General features: G+C 30.5%; 1 protein-coding gene and 1 long non-coding RNA gene across 3 annotated transcripts; both read left to right on the top strand.

Annotated features, from left to right (window-relative positions):
• The first annotated feature begins 3,099 nt into the window (after window positions 1-3,099).
• LOC145952680 (eugenol synthase 1-like) lies at window positions 3,100-4,885 on the top strand. Of its 2 annotated transcripts, none has more exons than XM_083065575.1 (5): window positions 3,100-3,318; window positions 3,417-3,548; window positions 3,812-4,040; window positions 4,338-4,520; window positions 4,633-4,885. In XM_083065575.1, exons 1-5 carry the CDS (start codon window positions 3,133-3,135, stop codon window positions 4,830-4,832), a joined length of 930 nt encoding a protein of 309 aa, XP_082921701.1. In that variant the 5' UTR covers window positions 3,100-3,132; the 3' UTR covers window positions 4,833-4,885. The 2 variants fall into 2 exon arrangements, with proteins under 2 accessions (XP_082921701.1, XP_082921700.1); XM_083065574.1 differs by having other exon boundaries at window positions 3,101-3,318; window positions 4,317-4,520.
• A 311-nt stretch (window positions 4,886-5,196) lies between these two features.
• On the top strand, window positions 5,197-9,778 carry LOC145952681 (uncharacterized). The gene is made up of 2 exons (XR_014430199.1): window positions 5,197-7,018; window positions 9,255-9,778. It is a non-coding gene; the product is annotated as an uncharacterized LOC145952681 (long non-coding RNA).
• The last annotated feature ends 5,232 nt before the right edge of the window (window positions 9,779-15,010 follow it).

The raw sequence follows: 15,010 nt of genomic DNA, 5'->3' as shown, positions 1-15,010 counted from the left end.
AATTTTGTAAATCCAACCGTTAGATTGAAAGTTCACATCTCTTAGATCATATATATTAAATTTTATATTAACCCAAGATGATTTGTTCTTCATTTTTATAAAACAAAATTCACGTAATATATTCATTTTAAAATACACTAAAATATGAACACTTTGATTACCTTTCAAGTTGTTGTTCAATTTTAACAAAATTTGATATACACATATAAAGTGATATGAACTTTTAATCTAACAGTTGAATTTAAAAAATCCACATTTAATATAAAGTTATTGAGTGATGTAACACTTGATAAAAGTTACACCAGTGTAATTATAACCACACACACACACACACACACACACACACACACATATATATATATATATATATATATATATGAAGGGGGTTATAATAACACTAGTGTAACTTTTACTAAATATTACACTGCTCAATAACTTTATATTAAATGCGAATTTTGTAAATCCAACCGTTAAATTGAAAGTTCATATATCTTAGATCATATATAAAAAAAATTATGTTAATCCAAGATGATTTGATACTTCATTTTTATAAAATAAAATTGACGTAATGTATTCATTTCAAAATATACTAAAATATGAACACTTTGATCGCCTTTAATTAAGTTGTTGTTTAGTTTTAACAAAATTTGATATACAGATATAAAGTGATATGAACTTTCAATCAAACGATTGGATTTACAAAATTCACATTTAATATAAAGTTATTGAGTGGTGTAACTTGATAAAAGTTACACTAGTGTAATTATAACCCCCTTATATATATATATATATATATATATATATATATATATATATATATATATATATATATATATATATATATATATATATATATATATATATATATATATATGAGGGTTCAAATGACACCGGTGTAACTTTTACTAAGTGTTACACCGCTCAATAACTTTATATTAAATGTGAATTTTGAAAATCTAACCGTTCGATTGAAAGTTCATATCTCTTAGATCATATATAGCAAATTTTATATTAATCTAAGATGATTTGATACTTCATTCTCATAAAACAAAATTAACGTAATATATACATTTCAAAATATACTAAAATATGAACACTTTGATTACCTTCAAGTTGTTGTTCAATTTTAACAAAATTTGACATATATGATCTAAGAGATATGAACTTTCAATCTTACGGTTGGATTTTCAAAATTCACATTGAATATAAAGTTATTGAGCGGTGTAACACTTAGTAAAAGTTACACCGGTGTCGTTTGAACCCTCCTATATTTTGAAATGTATATATTACGTTAATTTTGTTTTATGAGAATGAAGTATCAAATCATCTTAGATTAATACAAAATTTGACATATATGATCTAAGAGATATGAACTTTCAATCTAACGGTTGGATTTTCAAAATTCACATTTAATATAAAGTTATTGAGCGGTGTAACACTTAGTAAAAGTTACACCAGTGTCATTTGAACCCTCCTCATATATATATATAAGGAATATCTTTAGTTTATGACTAGGTCTACATAAATTTATTATGTTTAATAACTTATATTTTATATCAAATTTTAACGATCAAAGTTGAATTTAAAGTTCTTAATGTAAAGGTCAAGTCTGCAAGTTTGTAAAAAATTTAAAAATTATTTAATATTTTATTTCATTAATTCAATTCAAACTCAAAATATATGAAGGTATGCGCCTCTATATGCTAGTTTATATAAGAAGAATATTGTTCTTTAACTAACTACTAAATAGACAGTAATATTTAGTCTAAAGTTCTCCAACATGCTATTAGCTTCTTGTCTAGTATTCGATCATAGGAGTGTCATCTCCTATCTATCTTTTTAAGCATAAAAAAATTTAAAGAAGAATGTTAAAGTGTAAAAATAAAATTTAAAGGTGTATTAGATATAATTTTTTTTTTTTATAATATTTTGAAACCTGTTTTTGCTATAACTGATTATATAAATTGATTTGGAAATGTAACTGGTTATTTAAAAACTATAATTATATTTGAAGGATTCTTATTTTATTGTGTTTTCTCTCACGTGTGTGTCCTTTTTTGTGTTTCTTTCCACTGTTGATTAGTTATTTGTTTTTTTTTATGGGAAAGATACTTTGAATTCATTCAAAAATGAAAATTTTTCCAATACCTCTCCTTTATATATAAGTAAGTAAACAATATATAATACAATATATAATGGAGTTTTCAATATTTCTCCATCTTAATTATTCTTGTTAATAATTAATTATTTATGTAAATTAAAATAAAATATCTATACAAAGAAAGATTAGATATAATGATAATTATTGACCACATACATGACAATATTATGAATGAAAAAAAAAACTTAATAAGAATCACAGGCTTTTAAAAACCATAAAATTACAAGCTTTATGAAGAAAGCGTGATATACAAGTAAAATTAACCTCTTTTCCTTTCAAAACCATTTTATTTTAAAATAAATATACAAGAAAACCGTAATATTATAAAATCAACATTGAAAACCAAATTATTTTTTCAAAACCAGTTACAATTAAAGTCGATCATATAACCGACTTTATATATAACCAGTTATATAATATTTTTTTAAAAATATATTAAATTATTTTAAATTATAATTAAATATTAAAATATTAAAACAATTATATATAATGATATACAGTATATAATGACACAATATAAAATACTATTTTTATTCACTATATATATATATATATATATATATATATATATATATATATATATATATATATATGAGAGATAGTATATTATTAATAAAAGTATATGTATAACTTATAGTGACACATAAAATATATTATTTTCAAAATTAACATTAAAATTATGTATACTTATATATAAAATAAGTACTTACATATATTATATTTATAAAGATATTTTTTTAAATTTTATAAATATTCTTCTAAATGTCAGTGTACATAATATTTTTTATAATAAATTAATTATGGTTAAGTTATAATAAATGACTACTTATAAATATAATTATTAATATAGTTGTGTGATTAAATTATTTAAATAATTGACACCGTACGCAAAAGGGCATGTGATCGATGGTACAAGTATTTAAAGCAATAAGTTAAACATGGATGTGTAAGAGAAGCATAGAATCTAAAATATGGAGAAGAAGAATAGGATTCTTGTATTTGGAGGAACTGGTTACATAGGCAAGAACATTGTGAAGGCAAGTGTCTCTTTGGGTCATCCAACTTTAGTGTACACTCGTCCTCTTAATTCACAAACTTGTCCATCTAAGACACAACTTTGCAATGACTTCAACTCCATGGGAGTCACACTTGTCCAGGTTTTACTTACTTGCTATCTCTCCCTCTCTTGAATAGATGATTAATTAAGTTTAACATTTCATTTTACTAATGAGTCTCATAATTATTGCAATCACAGGGAGAACTTGAGCATGACCAGATTTTAAAAGTCATTAAACAAGTAGACATTGTTATATGTGTGTTAGCATACCCTCAAGTGATGGAGCAACTCAAAATTATAGATGCTATCAAAGTTGCTGGTAACATAAAGGTACATTCCATCAATCAAAACATTCTCCTTTTGAGAAGTTATCTTCTTTGAAAAAAGAAATACACTAAGAAATTTAACATAACTAATATTATCCTCTTAGAGTTAAGCAAGCTTTTGATCTCCAACTGCTTTAAAAATAAAATAAAAATAAAAACTTGTTATTTCTGGATTATTGCGAAGTTAACACTACCACATTTTATTTTGGATCTACTTCTTTAAGCTATTTATAGTGTGTTCTTTTATATATATATATATATTTGCAGAGATTTCTTCCATCAGATTTTGGGGTAGAAGAAGATAGAATAAACCCTCTTCCTCCATTCCAAGCTTTTCTGGATAAAAAAAGAAACATTAGAAGAGAAATTGAAGCAGCTGGGATCCCTTATACCTTTGTCTCTGCAAATTGTTTTGGTGCATACTTTGTCAATTATTTGCTTCGTCCGTACGAGAAAAGGGATAAGATTGCAGTCTATGGCAACGGTGAAAGTAAAGGTACAGATTCCTTTGAACTACACAATTCACATGATGAATTACCAGTGTTGGGTTATGGTCACGGCGGGTCCTTACCTTTCTTCCATCAGATATTCTCTTTAATATTTTTAAACTTATAGTTTTTTTACAAATATTTGTGCAATGCAAGGATGAGAATGCTGACGCAGAATTTAATATTATTTTTTATGATTCTTTTTCCCTTATAATATGAAACTTGCACTTGCACTACACATATGAGGTCATATAATAACAAATAGCAATCTCTGACGTGATTAGCTGTGCTGAATTATGAAGAAGATATTGCCATGTACACTATTAAAGTAGCAAATGATCCAAGAACATGCAATCGTATTGTTATCTACCGACCCTCGAAGAATATCATATCACAGAATGAGTTGATATCATTGTGGGAGCAAAAATGTGGTCAGAATTTTCGCAAGGATTTTGTTACTGAGGAAGAGATTGTCAAACAATCCGAGAGTAAGACATTTTAAATAATTAATCAAGGATATTGACTTTTATTTTACTCCTTTCTCATGGTAATAAATGTAATGGTAGTTTATTTTATTTTTTTTTCAATATGTTGTTGCAGCCTTACCCCATCCAGAGAATATTCCAGTATCCATTCTGCATAGTGTATTTGTTAGAGGAGACCTGATGGCCTTCGAAATAGGGGAAGAAGACCTTGAAGCTTCAGAGCTATATCCTGATTATAACTACACATCCATTCACCAACTTCTTGATATATTTTTAGTTAATCCACCAGCTCCTGCATCTGCTGCTTTTCAGTGAACATATTTTACCACTACTTCTTCTAATAAATAAACTACCTCATCATATCATAATACCTTTGGATAATTTGAAAAGGCATCTACATTAGTTAATATTTGCATTATAAATATATTGTAATTTTAAAGTTTTTTAAAAACAAGAAGTCCCTCGTTCCCTAATTTTATTTTTGGATATTGGTATATATATATATATATATATATATATATATATATATATATATATATATATATATATATATATATATATATATGAGGAGAGTTATAATAATATTGGTATAACTTTTAATAAATATTACATATATGAATTTTGTAAATTCAACCGTTATATTAAAAGTTCTTTACTTTTAAATCATATATACAAAATTTTATATTAATTCATAATTATTTAATACTTCATTCTTATAAAACAAAATTGACGTAATATATACATTTTAAAATATATTAAAATATGAACACTTTGATTACCTTCAAGTTCTTGTTCAGTTTTAACAAAATTTGATATACACATATAAAGTGATATTAACGGTTGAATTTACAAAATTCACATTTAATATAAAGTTATTGTGCGGTGTAATACTTAATAAAAATTACAACAGTATTATGATATATATACTGACTTATGTTGTTAGTATTTAAAGTAGCTACACACTTTTTTGGACAGAAAACTAGCTCAAGTAAGTCAAACTTTAAAATTATATTGTTTTAAGATTTAAATGTAATTTTAACTTTTTCAAATTTAGGATAAATTTATTTTTAATCTCTCAAATTTAAAATTTTTGTTTTTAATTCCTTTAATTCTTAAAATTTTTGCTTTAGTCTTTTAGGTCAAAAATAATATATTTAAAAGTGACAAATTGAGATAATTATGTAACATCAATTAGGTTTAATGTGATATTTTCACTAATAAAAACATTAATAAGTAGATTTTATGCGGTAATATTTGACATATGCTCAAACAAAACTTAAAGATTAAAACTATTTTTGAAATTCAGGACTGAAAAATTAATTTTAAATTTGAGAGATTAAAAATAAATTTAACTTTGAAGAACTTAAGAAATATTTTAAACCTTATTTTAATATCTTCGAGTTTAACTATCTTAATTATGTTTTAATGTGACTTTATTTATGTCAATTGGTGTTTTAATTACAAACGTTTGTTAATTAATTACTTTTTAATTTCGTTTTAATGGACTGATGTAATTGTGCTCCTTCTCTTTGACATTTTGATCATTGTGGAGTATTTTCAACAAAAAAAAACTATTTATATTGTTTTCATCCGTAGCGATATTTTAAGATAGCATACTTTTTTTAATATTTTTAATTAACTTATCTATAAAATTTGGATCTGTCTATATTATTTATTATCTTTTTAAAATAGCGTAATTTATTTTTTATAATAAGTTATATATTTGAAAATAAAATTAAAAATGTGATTACGACCGGTCATAGCAATACAACTTGGATTATTATTGGCTATAGCTACGTGACATCATGTGCTTGGATAGCTATGGACAATTGTAGTTTCACCCTACACGGTAGGGATGGTAAAGTGGGCCGTGGCTCGCGGGTTGGTCCGTTGGCCTGCCAAAAATTGGCAGGTCGAGCTCATCATTTTAACCTGTCAACCTGTCAAGCTTGTTCTGTCAAGCCCGCCAACTTGTCGGGCCAAATAGTAGGCCGGGAAAAATAGGCTAGACTGACCCGTTTTATCATCCCTACTATACGGAGTGAGTTGGTGCGTGTCACATGATCCTAATTTTGTAAATAATAATAATAATTTTTTATTAATTATTAATTAAATAAAATAAAAAGGATGTGAAAAGTAAGAAGAGATTGGGTTGGACATTGGATCCGAATTGAAGGCTTTTAAAAACAAAAATAAGGATTAAGTTTTCTTAACACATCCTTCTAAAATCTTAAGATCACCTTCATAGGAGAACCCATGGAAAGTGTGAGACCCGTGGCTGCCCCCTTCTTTTTCCCTCTCACTCTCTACTCACTCAAATCCTCTCTTCTCCTCACAAACCCTGCTGATTTTAGGGATTCTTTTTCTCTTCTTCAAAAAAAAAAAGTTGTGGGTGATCAAGGAGGTGTATTCTCTCCAACTTGAAGTCGTTCGGAGCAAGTCTTGTGCGGATCCTCTTTTCTTCCCCTTCCTCTTCCCGGAGCTCAGATTTCTTCACCGAGGTAAGGGAAGCTAGTAATTTTCTTTCTTTTGTCGCTGTTTTTGGCTGTGGATGAGCTCTAGAAACTCATTAGATGCTTGTTGATGGTTGATTCGTGGCTGTGTTGAATGAGAACCTGTTTTTGGGGGTTTCGGGGTTTTTGAGAAAATTTGGGGAAATCTGTGATTTGTTGTTGCATGTTGAAAAAGGTAGTATTTTTGGGTTCTTGGATGGAAATGTGATGCTTTGGACCGATTGCATGTGCCTGGGAAGTTGATTTTGCAGGTTTTTGGGTGGAATTTTCGAACTGGGGAGAGTTGCTGTTTGAATTTGCGCCGGGCGCAGTTCTTCGCGCTGGGCGCAGTTCTTCGCGTGGTCTCAGGTGAGAATTGCGCCGGGCGCGCTCTTAATGCGCTGGGCTCGCATTTGAATGTCAGAATTTGACTTTATAATCTTCATGAAAGTTGTAGCCTTGGATGTTAGCTTTCCAATGGCGCTGGAATCACCCAAAAAGGAGTTTTAGAACTCCAGATATGGCTGTTTTAGTGAAGAGGGGTCAAGCTGCCAGTATTACCTATAGCTGTTGCGGTTTTTAGAATATTTAACAAGGTAAATGAATGAATTAAGACTTGGTGTCTTCATGAGAGTTGTAGGAAATTTGAGTATCTTTCATATAAGATAAGGATGAGCATGGTAGGAGTAGTATAACTCCTGATGCGCTGTTTGCTGTGATGGTTGCCATTTCACATTTAGTGATTTGGTTAAGTTTAAAGTTGTTTTAGGTGCTTAGGTGTATTGGTGTTGTTTGGGTGAGTAAGTTGACAAGATAGATGAGTTGTAAACAAGATGGTTGGGTCGTATTATGTGTTGAACATGTTGTTCGTTGTGAAGTTGTTGATCATGTTGTTTTAAGCTGTTAATGATGAATGTAATTGAGCTGAATGATGATATTGATGTACTGCGCTGAGCGCGACCCTTGTCGCGCTGGGCGTGAGACTCCTTGGGAGTCTCTGCCTCGAGGGCGCTGGGCGCAATTTGGTTTACGCTGGGCGCGAGACCAAGGGAGGTCTCTGCCTTGCCTGCGCTGGGCGCGGGTTGGGGCACGCCGGGCGTGTGAGACTCCTTGGAGTCTCTGCCTGGCCTACGCTGGGCGCAATTGGGTATTGCGCCAGGCGCGAGAGAGCTTTGGACTCTCTGGCTGAGTCTCGCCGGGCGCAGGCACGCTTGCGTCGGGCGCGCTGGCCCCTGGAGCCCTCTGGTTGTGCCACGCCAGGCGCGACCATGAGCGCGCCGGGCGCGTATAAGGAGGTGAAGTTATATGCTGAATTTGTTGATAATATTGTTTCATGCTGAACTAAGCCGAAATTGATGAATATGATGTGATGACTAGCTGAAATTGTTGTTTGATGATGTTGAGCTATGTTAGGTGTATGTTGCTGTAAGATGCTTAGATGTGCTGTAAGACGCTGAGTTGTGCTATGTGATGCTAATGCTAAACTTTATTGTTTGAGTCGAGCTGAATTATATGCTGATAGTTGTTGAATTATGCTGTAATTGCTGAGCTGAGATGTAAATGCTGAAATATGATGTTAAGCTGTAATAGATGTATATCGCTGTGCTGAGCTGGGCTGTTATTGATGATTTTAAATGCTGATTTATAATATGGCTGTGCTCTAGAATGATGAGCCGAGTTGTGAGTAGTAAGTTGTGTTGAATACTACTTAGTTGTGTTGTATGCTAATTTTGTTGTGCTGTGCTGTGAGCTGTTTTGCTGTGCTGTTAGTTGCTGAGCTGCATGCTGTGTTAGCCACTATTGTGGTGCTGTTATAGCCACTATGTCGGTGCTGTTAGCCACTATTGTGGTGCTGTTATAGCCACTAGTCAGTGCTGTTAGCCACTATTGTGGTGCTGTTATAGCCGCTAAGTCGGTGCTGTGCTCCGTGTTGATAGGAGCTGTTGTAGGCCGTAAGGCTAAGCTGTTGTAGGAGATCTCCGAGCTGATATGCGTGACGACGCATTGTGTGTTTACTACTACCTATCGATGTGTACTGTTGTTATTGTTGAATGATGTGAGATGTGTGTTGTTATGTATATATATATATATATAGCTGATGTTGTTAAGCTAATTGATGTTCTAATAGTTGTAGCTGTTTACTATTCTTAAATTTATATATATGTATGTTGTTTCTTTTCACTAGCTTACCCTTGTTGTTTCCATGTGGTTTGGACTGCGATGGTCATACTATGTATGGGAGCAGAGCAGGGATAGGTTGGTGGCTTGTGGCAGATCGGTAGCTGGCAGATAGAGCTTATTTCTTATGGATGTTTTGGTGTTTTAACTACTTGGTGTAGTAGCTCTGGATGTATTGTTGTACATTTTGAATCTAGTCAGACTTGGACATGTATATATGTATATTCTAGACACTATATGTATACACTTGTTCTTTCTGTCCGGTTTCAGGTGTACGGTGTAGTGTGTAGTGACCAGCCGGGTCGTTACAGAAAGTCACCAAAGAAAGTATGGAGTAGTGGTTAAGGCTACAAGGAGTGCATTATATTGAAGAATTGTCACTCAAGATAAGGGACAATAAGAATGTCTCATTCATGAGCATGTATGTATTGAAAAATCATGCATTGTATTGAAGAATCATTACTCAAGGTAAGGGATAGTGAGAATGTCTTATTCATTGGTTTGGATAAGGAGTAAGGGTAAAGGTGTTCATCGTTGACAAACCAAACAATCTAAAACAACCCAATTAAATTGGTTTGGAGTATTTTGGAATTTCTTTTTTTATTTGAATCTAATTTCAATCAAACCAATTAAATCTGATGTTGATTGATTTGGATATCAAATTTACACATTTAAAATCTTAACCAACTTGAACCAAATCAATTAATTTATATATTATTATTTTTATTTTTTATTTAGTTAATAATTAATATGTATATATCGTTTTGATTATTTTGAAAATATTTGTGTTACAATATATAGATTTTTTTTTTTCATTTCGTTTCTCAAATACTTAAAGAAACCAAGAGGAACTATATTGCAATATATATTGAGTGTCGTCTTCACACATCGTAGTACATTTGAAATCCTTAAGTAAATTAAGAAAATAAATGAAAAAGAACTATGTTGCAAATCTATCAAATTATTTAATTTTTGACAATATATCAATTTAGTTAATGTTAGAAAATTTATGTACTTTGAGGAAAAAAATATCTTTTTTTAAAAAAATATTGGATATTCAATTACCTGAACCGCACCAACTTAATCAACATTAAATTAGTTTAGTTTAGGTTAAGCAAAAGAAATTATGAAAACTAATCCAAACCAACTAATTTAAGTGTTTCAAATTGGGTTTTCACTCAAATTTAAAACCAACAATATACCCATAGGTATAGATAGTGAGGTGACTCCTGAGCCTATTGTAACGTAGCAAGTTGTTTCAGAAGGCCCAAAAGCTCAGTATGGGTGATTCAGTAGCCTAGAACGAGTCGTTCCCAAATTGGAACGGGTCGTTCCAAACTACTGATTTGACCTATAAATTGTAGTTGAGAACGAGGCGTTCCAAACCCTAGAACGGGCCGTTCTAGATGGAGTACGGGCCGTTTTGGATGGAGTATGGGGTGTTCTGGAGGGAGTACGGGCCGTTCTGGATGGAGAACGAATCGTTCTGGATGAGTCCTAGAATGGACCGTTCTGATTTCAGAACAGGCCGTTCTGCATGTGATTTTTACAGATGATGAAGGGGTGTAGAACGGGCCGTTCCAGATTCAGAACAGGGCGTTCTGGCCACTCCTGAATGTCTATAAATAGAGTTGGGTGGTTGAAGAGAAATGGAGTTTTTTAGAGAGAAGTTTTATAGAGAAGAACTCTAGACTAAGAAGCTTGCTTTGGGTAGATTGAAGTTCTGGGTTGATTGAAGTTTTTTTTTTTCAATATGTTGTTGCAGCCTTACCCCATCCAGAGAATATTCCAGTTTCCATTCTGTATAGTATATTTGTTAGAGGAGACCTGATGGCCTTCGAAATAGGGGAAGAAGACCTTGAAGCTTCAGAGCTATATCCTGATTATAACTACACATCCATTCACCAACTTCTTGATATATTTTTAGTTAATCCACCAGCTCCTGCATCTGCTGCTTTTCAGTGAACATATTTTACCACTACTTCCTCTAATAAATAAACTACCTCATCATATCATAATACCTTTATGAAAAGGCATAAATATTTTGCTACATTCTTTTAATCTAACACCAGTACGTAGTGGCATCTACATTAGTTAATATTTTTGAACATTCTAATAATATAATACTAATAATATATTATTAGACTATTATTATATAGATTAATAAATTAATAAATATAAATATATTAGAATAAGGTTAATTTAAAAATATATTAGTATTTTTAAACATATAATTACATATTTTAGTCAAAAAAATTTATTTATATTATATATTTATAATTACATTTTTTTTCAATATATTTATATCGTATTTAATATACATATATATATATATATATATATTCCATAAAAATATATTAATATTATATTAATTCAATTAAATTTATTAATAGTATTATTTTATAAACATTATTATTAATACTAATTATATATATATAGCTTAAATGGGTTAACAATTACATAATATTGTAAAAGTAATAATGTATTGTAATATATAAATATACTAATAATATAATTAATTTTATTTTATTAATCACATTATTAATATATTAATTTTAATATTAATTGAAGGTAGATATATTGTATAATTTTAATTTTTAGTTGAAGGTAGATATATTGTTATTTTTATTTATACTTTAATGAAATTTATTAACTTAATGGTTATGTACTCCTTTAGAGGTGAGAGTGAGGGTTTATTCTCACTATTTTCTACGTTATCATGTTACGTAATTGACACGTTTTTTTTCGATGTAAACCCTCCGTTTCATGTTACGTAATTGGCACGTATTTGTCATTTTTAAATTTTATAATAATATTTTTTTTGGTACATAAATTTTATAATAATATTAATTATAGTGTTATCAATTCTATTCTTAAAATCTATCTAACTTTTAATTAATTTATACATTATAACTAATATATATTTTTATCATAAAGTAAAACAACAAAAAATAATAATAATAAAATATTAAAATAGAAAAGTTTATTATTGTTCTGGATTTGTGTAAAACTATTATAAAAGATTATTATCAAGAATGAGAGGTAATTATTAACACCTTACTCTTTACATAATATCAATGTCATGTCATCAAATTAACTCTATCATTAAAGTTTTATTATTGTGATGCTTATAAAAAAATAATAATAATTGTGCATTTAAGTCTCTTTAGTTTACCTTAATGTATTAGTCTGATATGTACTTGATATCCACTGAACCATAGGCTACTGGAATGACGAAGTCTAGTTTAGATTTTGATTTTGTTAATTACACTGTTCAGCATTGGCCAGGAACAAATGCTAGCTGATAACTACAAAAATTCTGAATTTTCTGAAGAAATTGATAATTCTTATGAGTTGGCTTTAACAAATCTAGCTAGAAAAAGGAATAGTAACTATACTACTATATTGATTATAAAAATAAATAGCAATATAAAAAAAAAAAGGGAACACTCCTTTTTTTCAACAAAATTCACTGGTACCAGTTTTTGCTGGTATCAGAGCGGTTACGTTCTGGCCACTAAGAGAGATCTAGAGACTCTTATAGAGAATCTAGATAGTGTTAACAAAACTCAAAATATTATCCTTTCTAGGATAAAATATTTGGAAGAAAAAATAGATCAGGTTTTTGAAATCTTGAAAACAAAATCTCATCCAACAAACGCAGATTTAGAAAAAATTTCTAAACAACTTTCTAAGCTCAGTCTTGGAACTAATACCTCCACAATCTCCAGTTCTAACAAATATATTCTAGCCAAGCCTAGAAAATGACAAACAGAACTCAAACACAAACCCTTCCTTTTACAGGAACCTCACAAACCCTTACGGGACATACTCCCATAGGAGAATCAATAAATAGACAACCTGGAATCTTAGACATATTTCTTAGAAGAACAAATTCAAACACAGTACAACTAGAAGAGATAGTTGACATACAATCCAATATAGATATTGGAACAAATTCTAGGATAGATTCTCTAAATCCTAGACAACTATACAATCTAAATTGGCTTAGTTCAGACAGAACTAGCCTTTATAGATATCGTCGTTTAGATGACTTTCATTTACCCGACGACCAACATGAGATTATTAGACTAATCTCTAAACCAGTTGGTAGACAGCTTCTAAGTACCCAAAGGAGATATGTTCACTTAGGACTTATCACTATAGGGATTAGAACTCTAACTAGATCCTTTGTAGGAGCTAAAGCCTTCCTTGTCTTTTTTGATCAAAGGTTTAGGGATAACAATTCTCAGGCTATAATAGGGATAGTTGAAGTTGACCTCAACCAACCTGTTTCCCTTATATACATAGCTCCTAACTTTACAATAAATCTTGCAGATTTTATTCAAAATATAAATCTGGAAGTACAAACTAGAGGTTTTGGAGAAAATTTTGAAGGAAATAATCTCCACTTAGATATAACCTTTATAGGAAGAATAAGTGATCATATATCTCCCAGATATAGGATCAATACAAATCCACTGATTACCTCTCTAGGATCAAATGAAATACAATTTCTTCCACCACAAATCTTTGAATCTAGAAGAAACCAAGGAATTGAATGGCAAACCCATCTTAATTCCGGATCCACTAGAACTGCTATTACAGCACCACAAACAGCCATCATGACAAATCGAAGAAACAACCTTTCTATTAGATTTGCAGATTATGATGACATAGTTGAACACAATCCCGAAGAAGAAGAAGAACCTCCTAGAAATTCTTTCATGAATTTATGGACAGGATATTCTTACATTCCGGATTACACCCAAAACAAAGAAGAAAGTTCCTTATGGAAAAGCCGTCTCTCAAAAGAACTGCTCATTGCAGTAGAAAAATGGGAAAAACAAAAGGAAGTTGCTTCCCAAAGTTATAAAAATGAAATCTATGACTCTGAAGATGAGGAAGATGATTTTATTTTTAAACAAAAACTCTTCTCACAACTTAGTGAAGAATGTGAAGAAGAACAAATTATCCTTAAAGAAATCGAGGAAGATTCTGATTTAGAAAACTGGTTGGAAAATGATAAAAATTTCAAAAATAAATTAGTTTTTGAAAAGGAAGAAACTAATTCTGTAGTTTCTGAACCAGTTTCCGAAATCCAATCTTACAAAGGTTTAAGGGGAGATAGTTACAATGGTAGTAGCGTTACAAACCAAATCCACCATTTTGACTATAACACTGAAGACTACAATCTAGGATTTATCCCTAGAGAACAAATAGTTACTCCTACAGATTTCTCCATAGGAGATAACATAAAATCAAAAGGGAAAAGATTGCCTATAGAACCCAATTTCATTATGCCATCTCTTCTCTTAAACATAGGAAGTGTTGATCCCCAACTCTTACCTAATTACATAGAACAGTGGACTTCAGCTGTTATAAGAGACTATAGGATTCATCATGAAAATCATGTTTCCAATAGTCAAGATATGATTGCCCGAGCAGAAACCTACCTTGGAGATATAGCTAGAGCTTGTTGGGAATCATTCAAACAAACTTTTCCTGACCAGGTCAAAACCAATTTGATCGACCCAGGACCAAACATTTACAATTTTTGTAGTGTTATACAAAGAATCTTTACAGCCCAGTCCGTAAACGATGGTAACACGATTAGACAAAGAATTTATTTAGGAAACCTCGAAAGACTTTCCATAAGTTACTTTGGAAAAATAAAAGAATTTACCCAAGATTATCTAATGTATGCTTCTATAGCTGGAGGTTTTACAGACAAAAATTTAGGAGAAAAACTTTTTCTAAAACTTCCGGGTAAATTAGGCCAAAAAATTAGAGATAGCTGGAATGATAATCAGGTAGATCCTG

This window comes from Cajanus cajan, chromosome 10 (genome assembly GCF_000230855.2).
Source record: "Cajanus cajan strain Asha chromosome 10, NIPB_CcT2T_4, whole genome shotgun sequence".
Classification (NCBI taxonomy): domain Eukaryota; kingdom Viridiplantae; phylum Streptophyta; class Magnoliopsida; order Fabales; family Fabaceae; genus Cajanus; species Cajanus cajan.
The sequence above is the reverse complement of the archived record's forward strand: the minus strand, read 5'-3'. Positions and strand labels throughout refer to the sequence as shown.

Excerpts from the sequence above, each read along its gene's own strand:
- LOC145952680 (XM_083065574.1), top strand. The coding sequence starts at position 3,133 with ATGGAGAAGAAGAATAGGATTCTTGTATTTGGAGGAACTGGTTACATA. Across the intron at positions 3,319-3,416 it reads TGGGAGTCACACTTGTCCAG|GGAGAACTTGAGCATGACCA; the intron begins GTTTTACTTACT and ends TTGCAATCACAG. Across the intron at positions 3,549-3,811 it reads AAGTTGCTGGTAACATAAAG|AGATTTCTTCCATCAGATTT; the intron begins GTACATTCCATC and ends ATATATTTGCAG.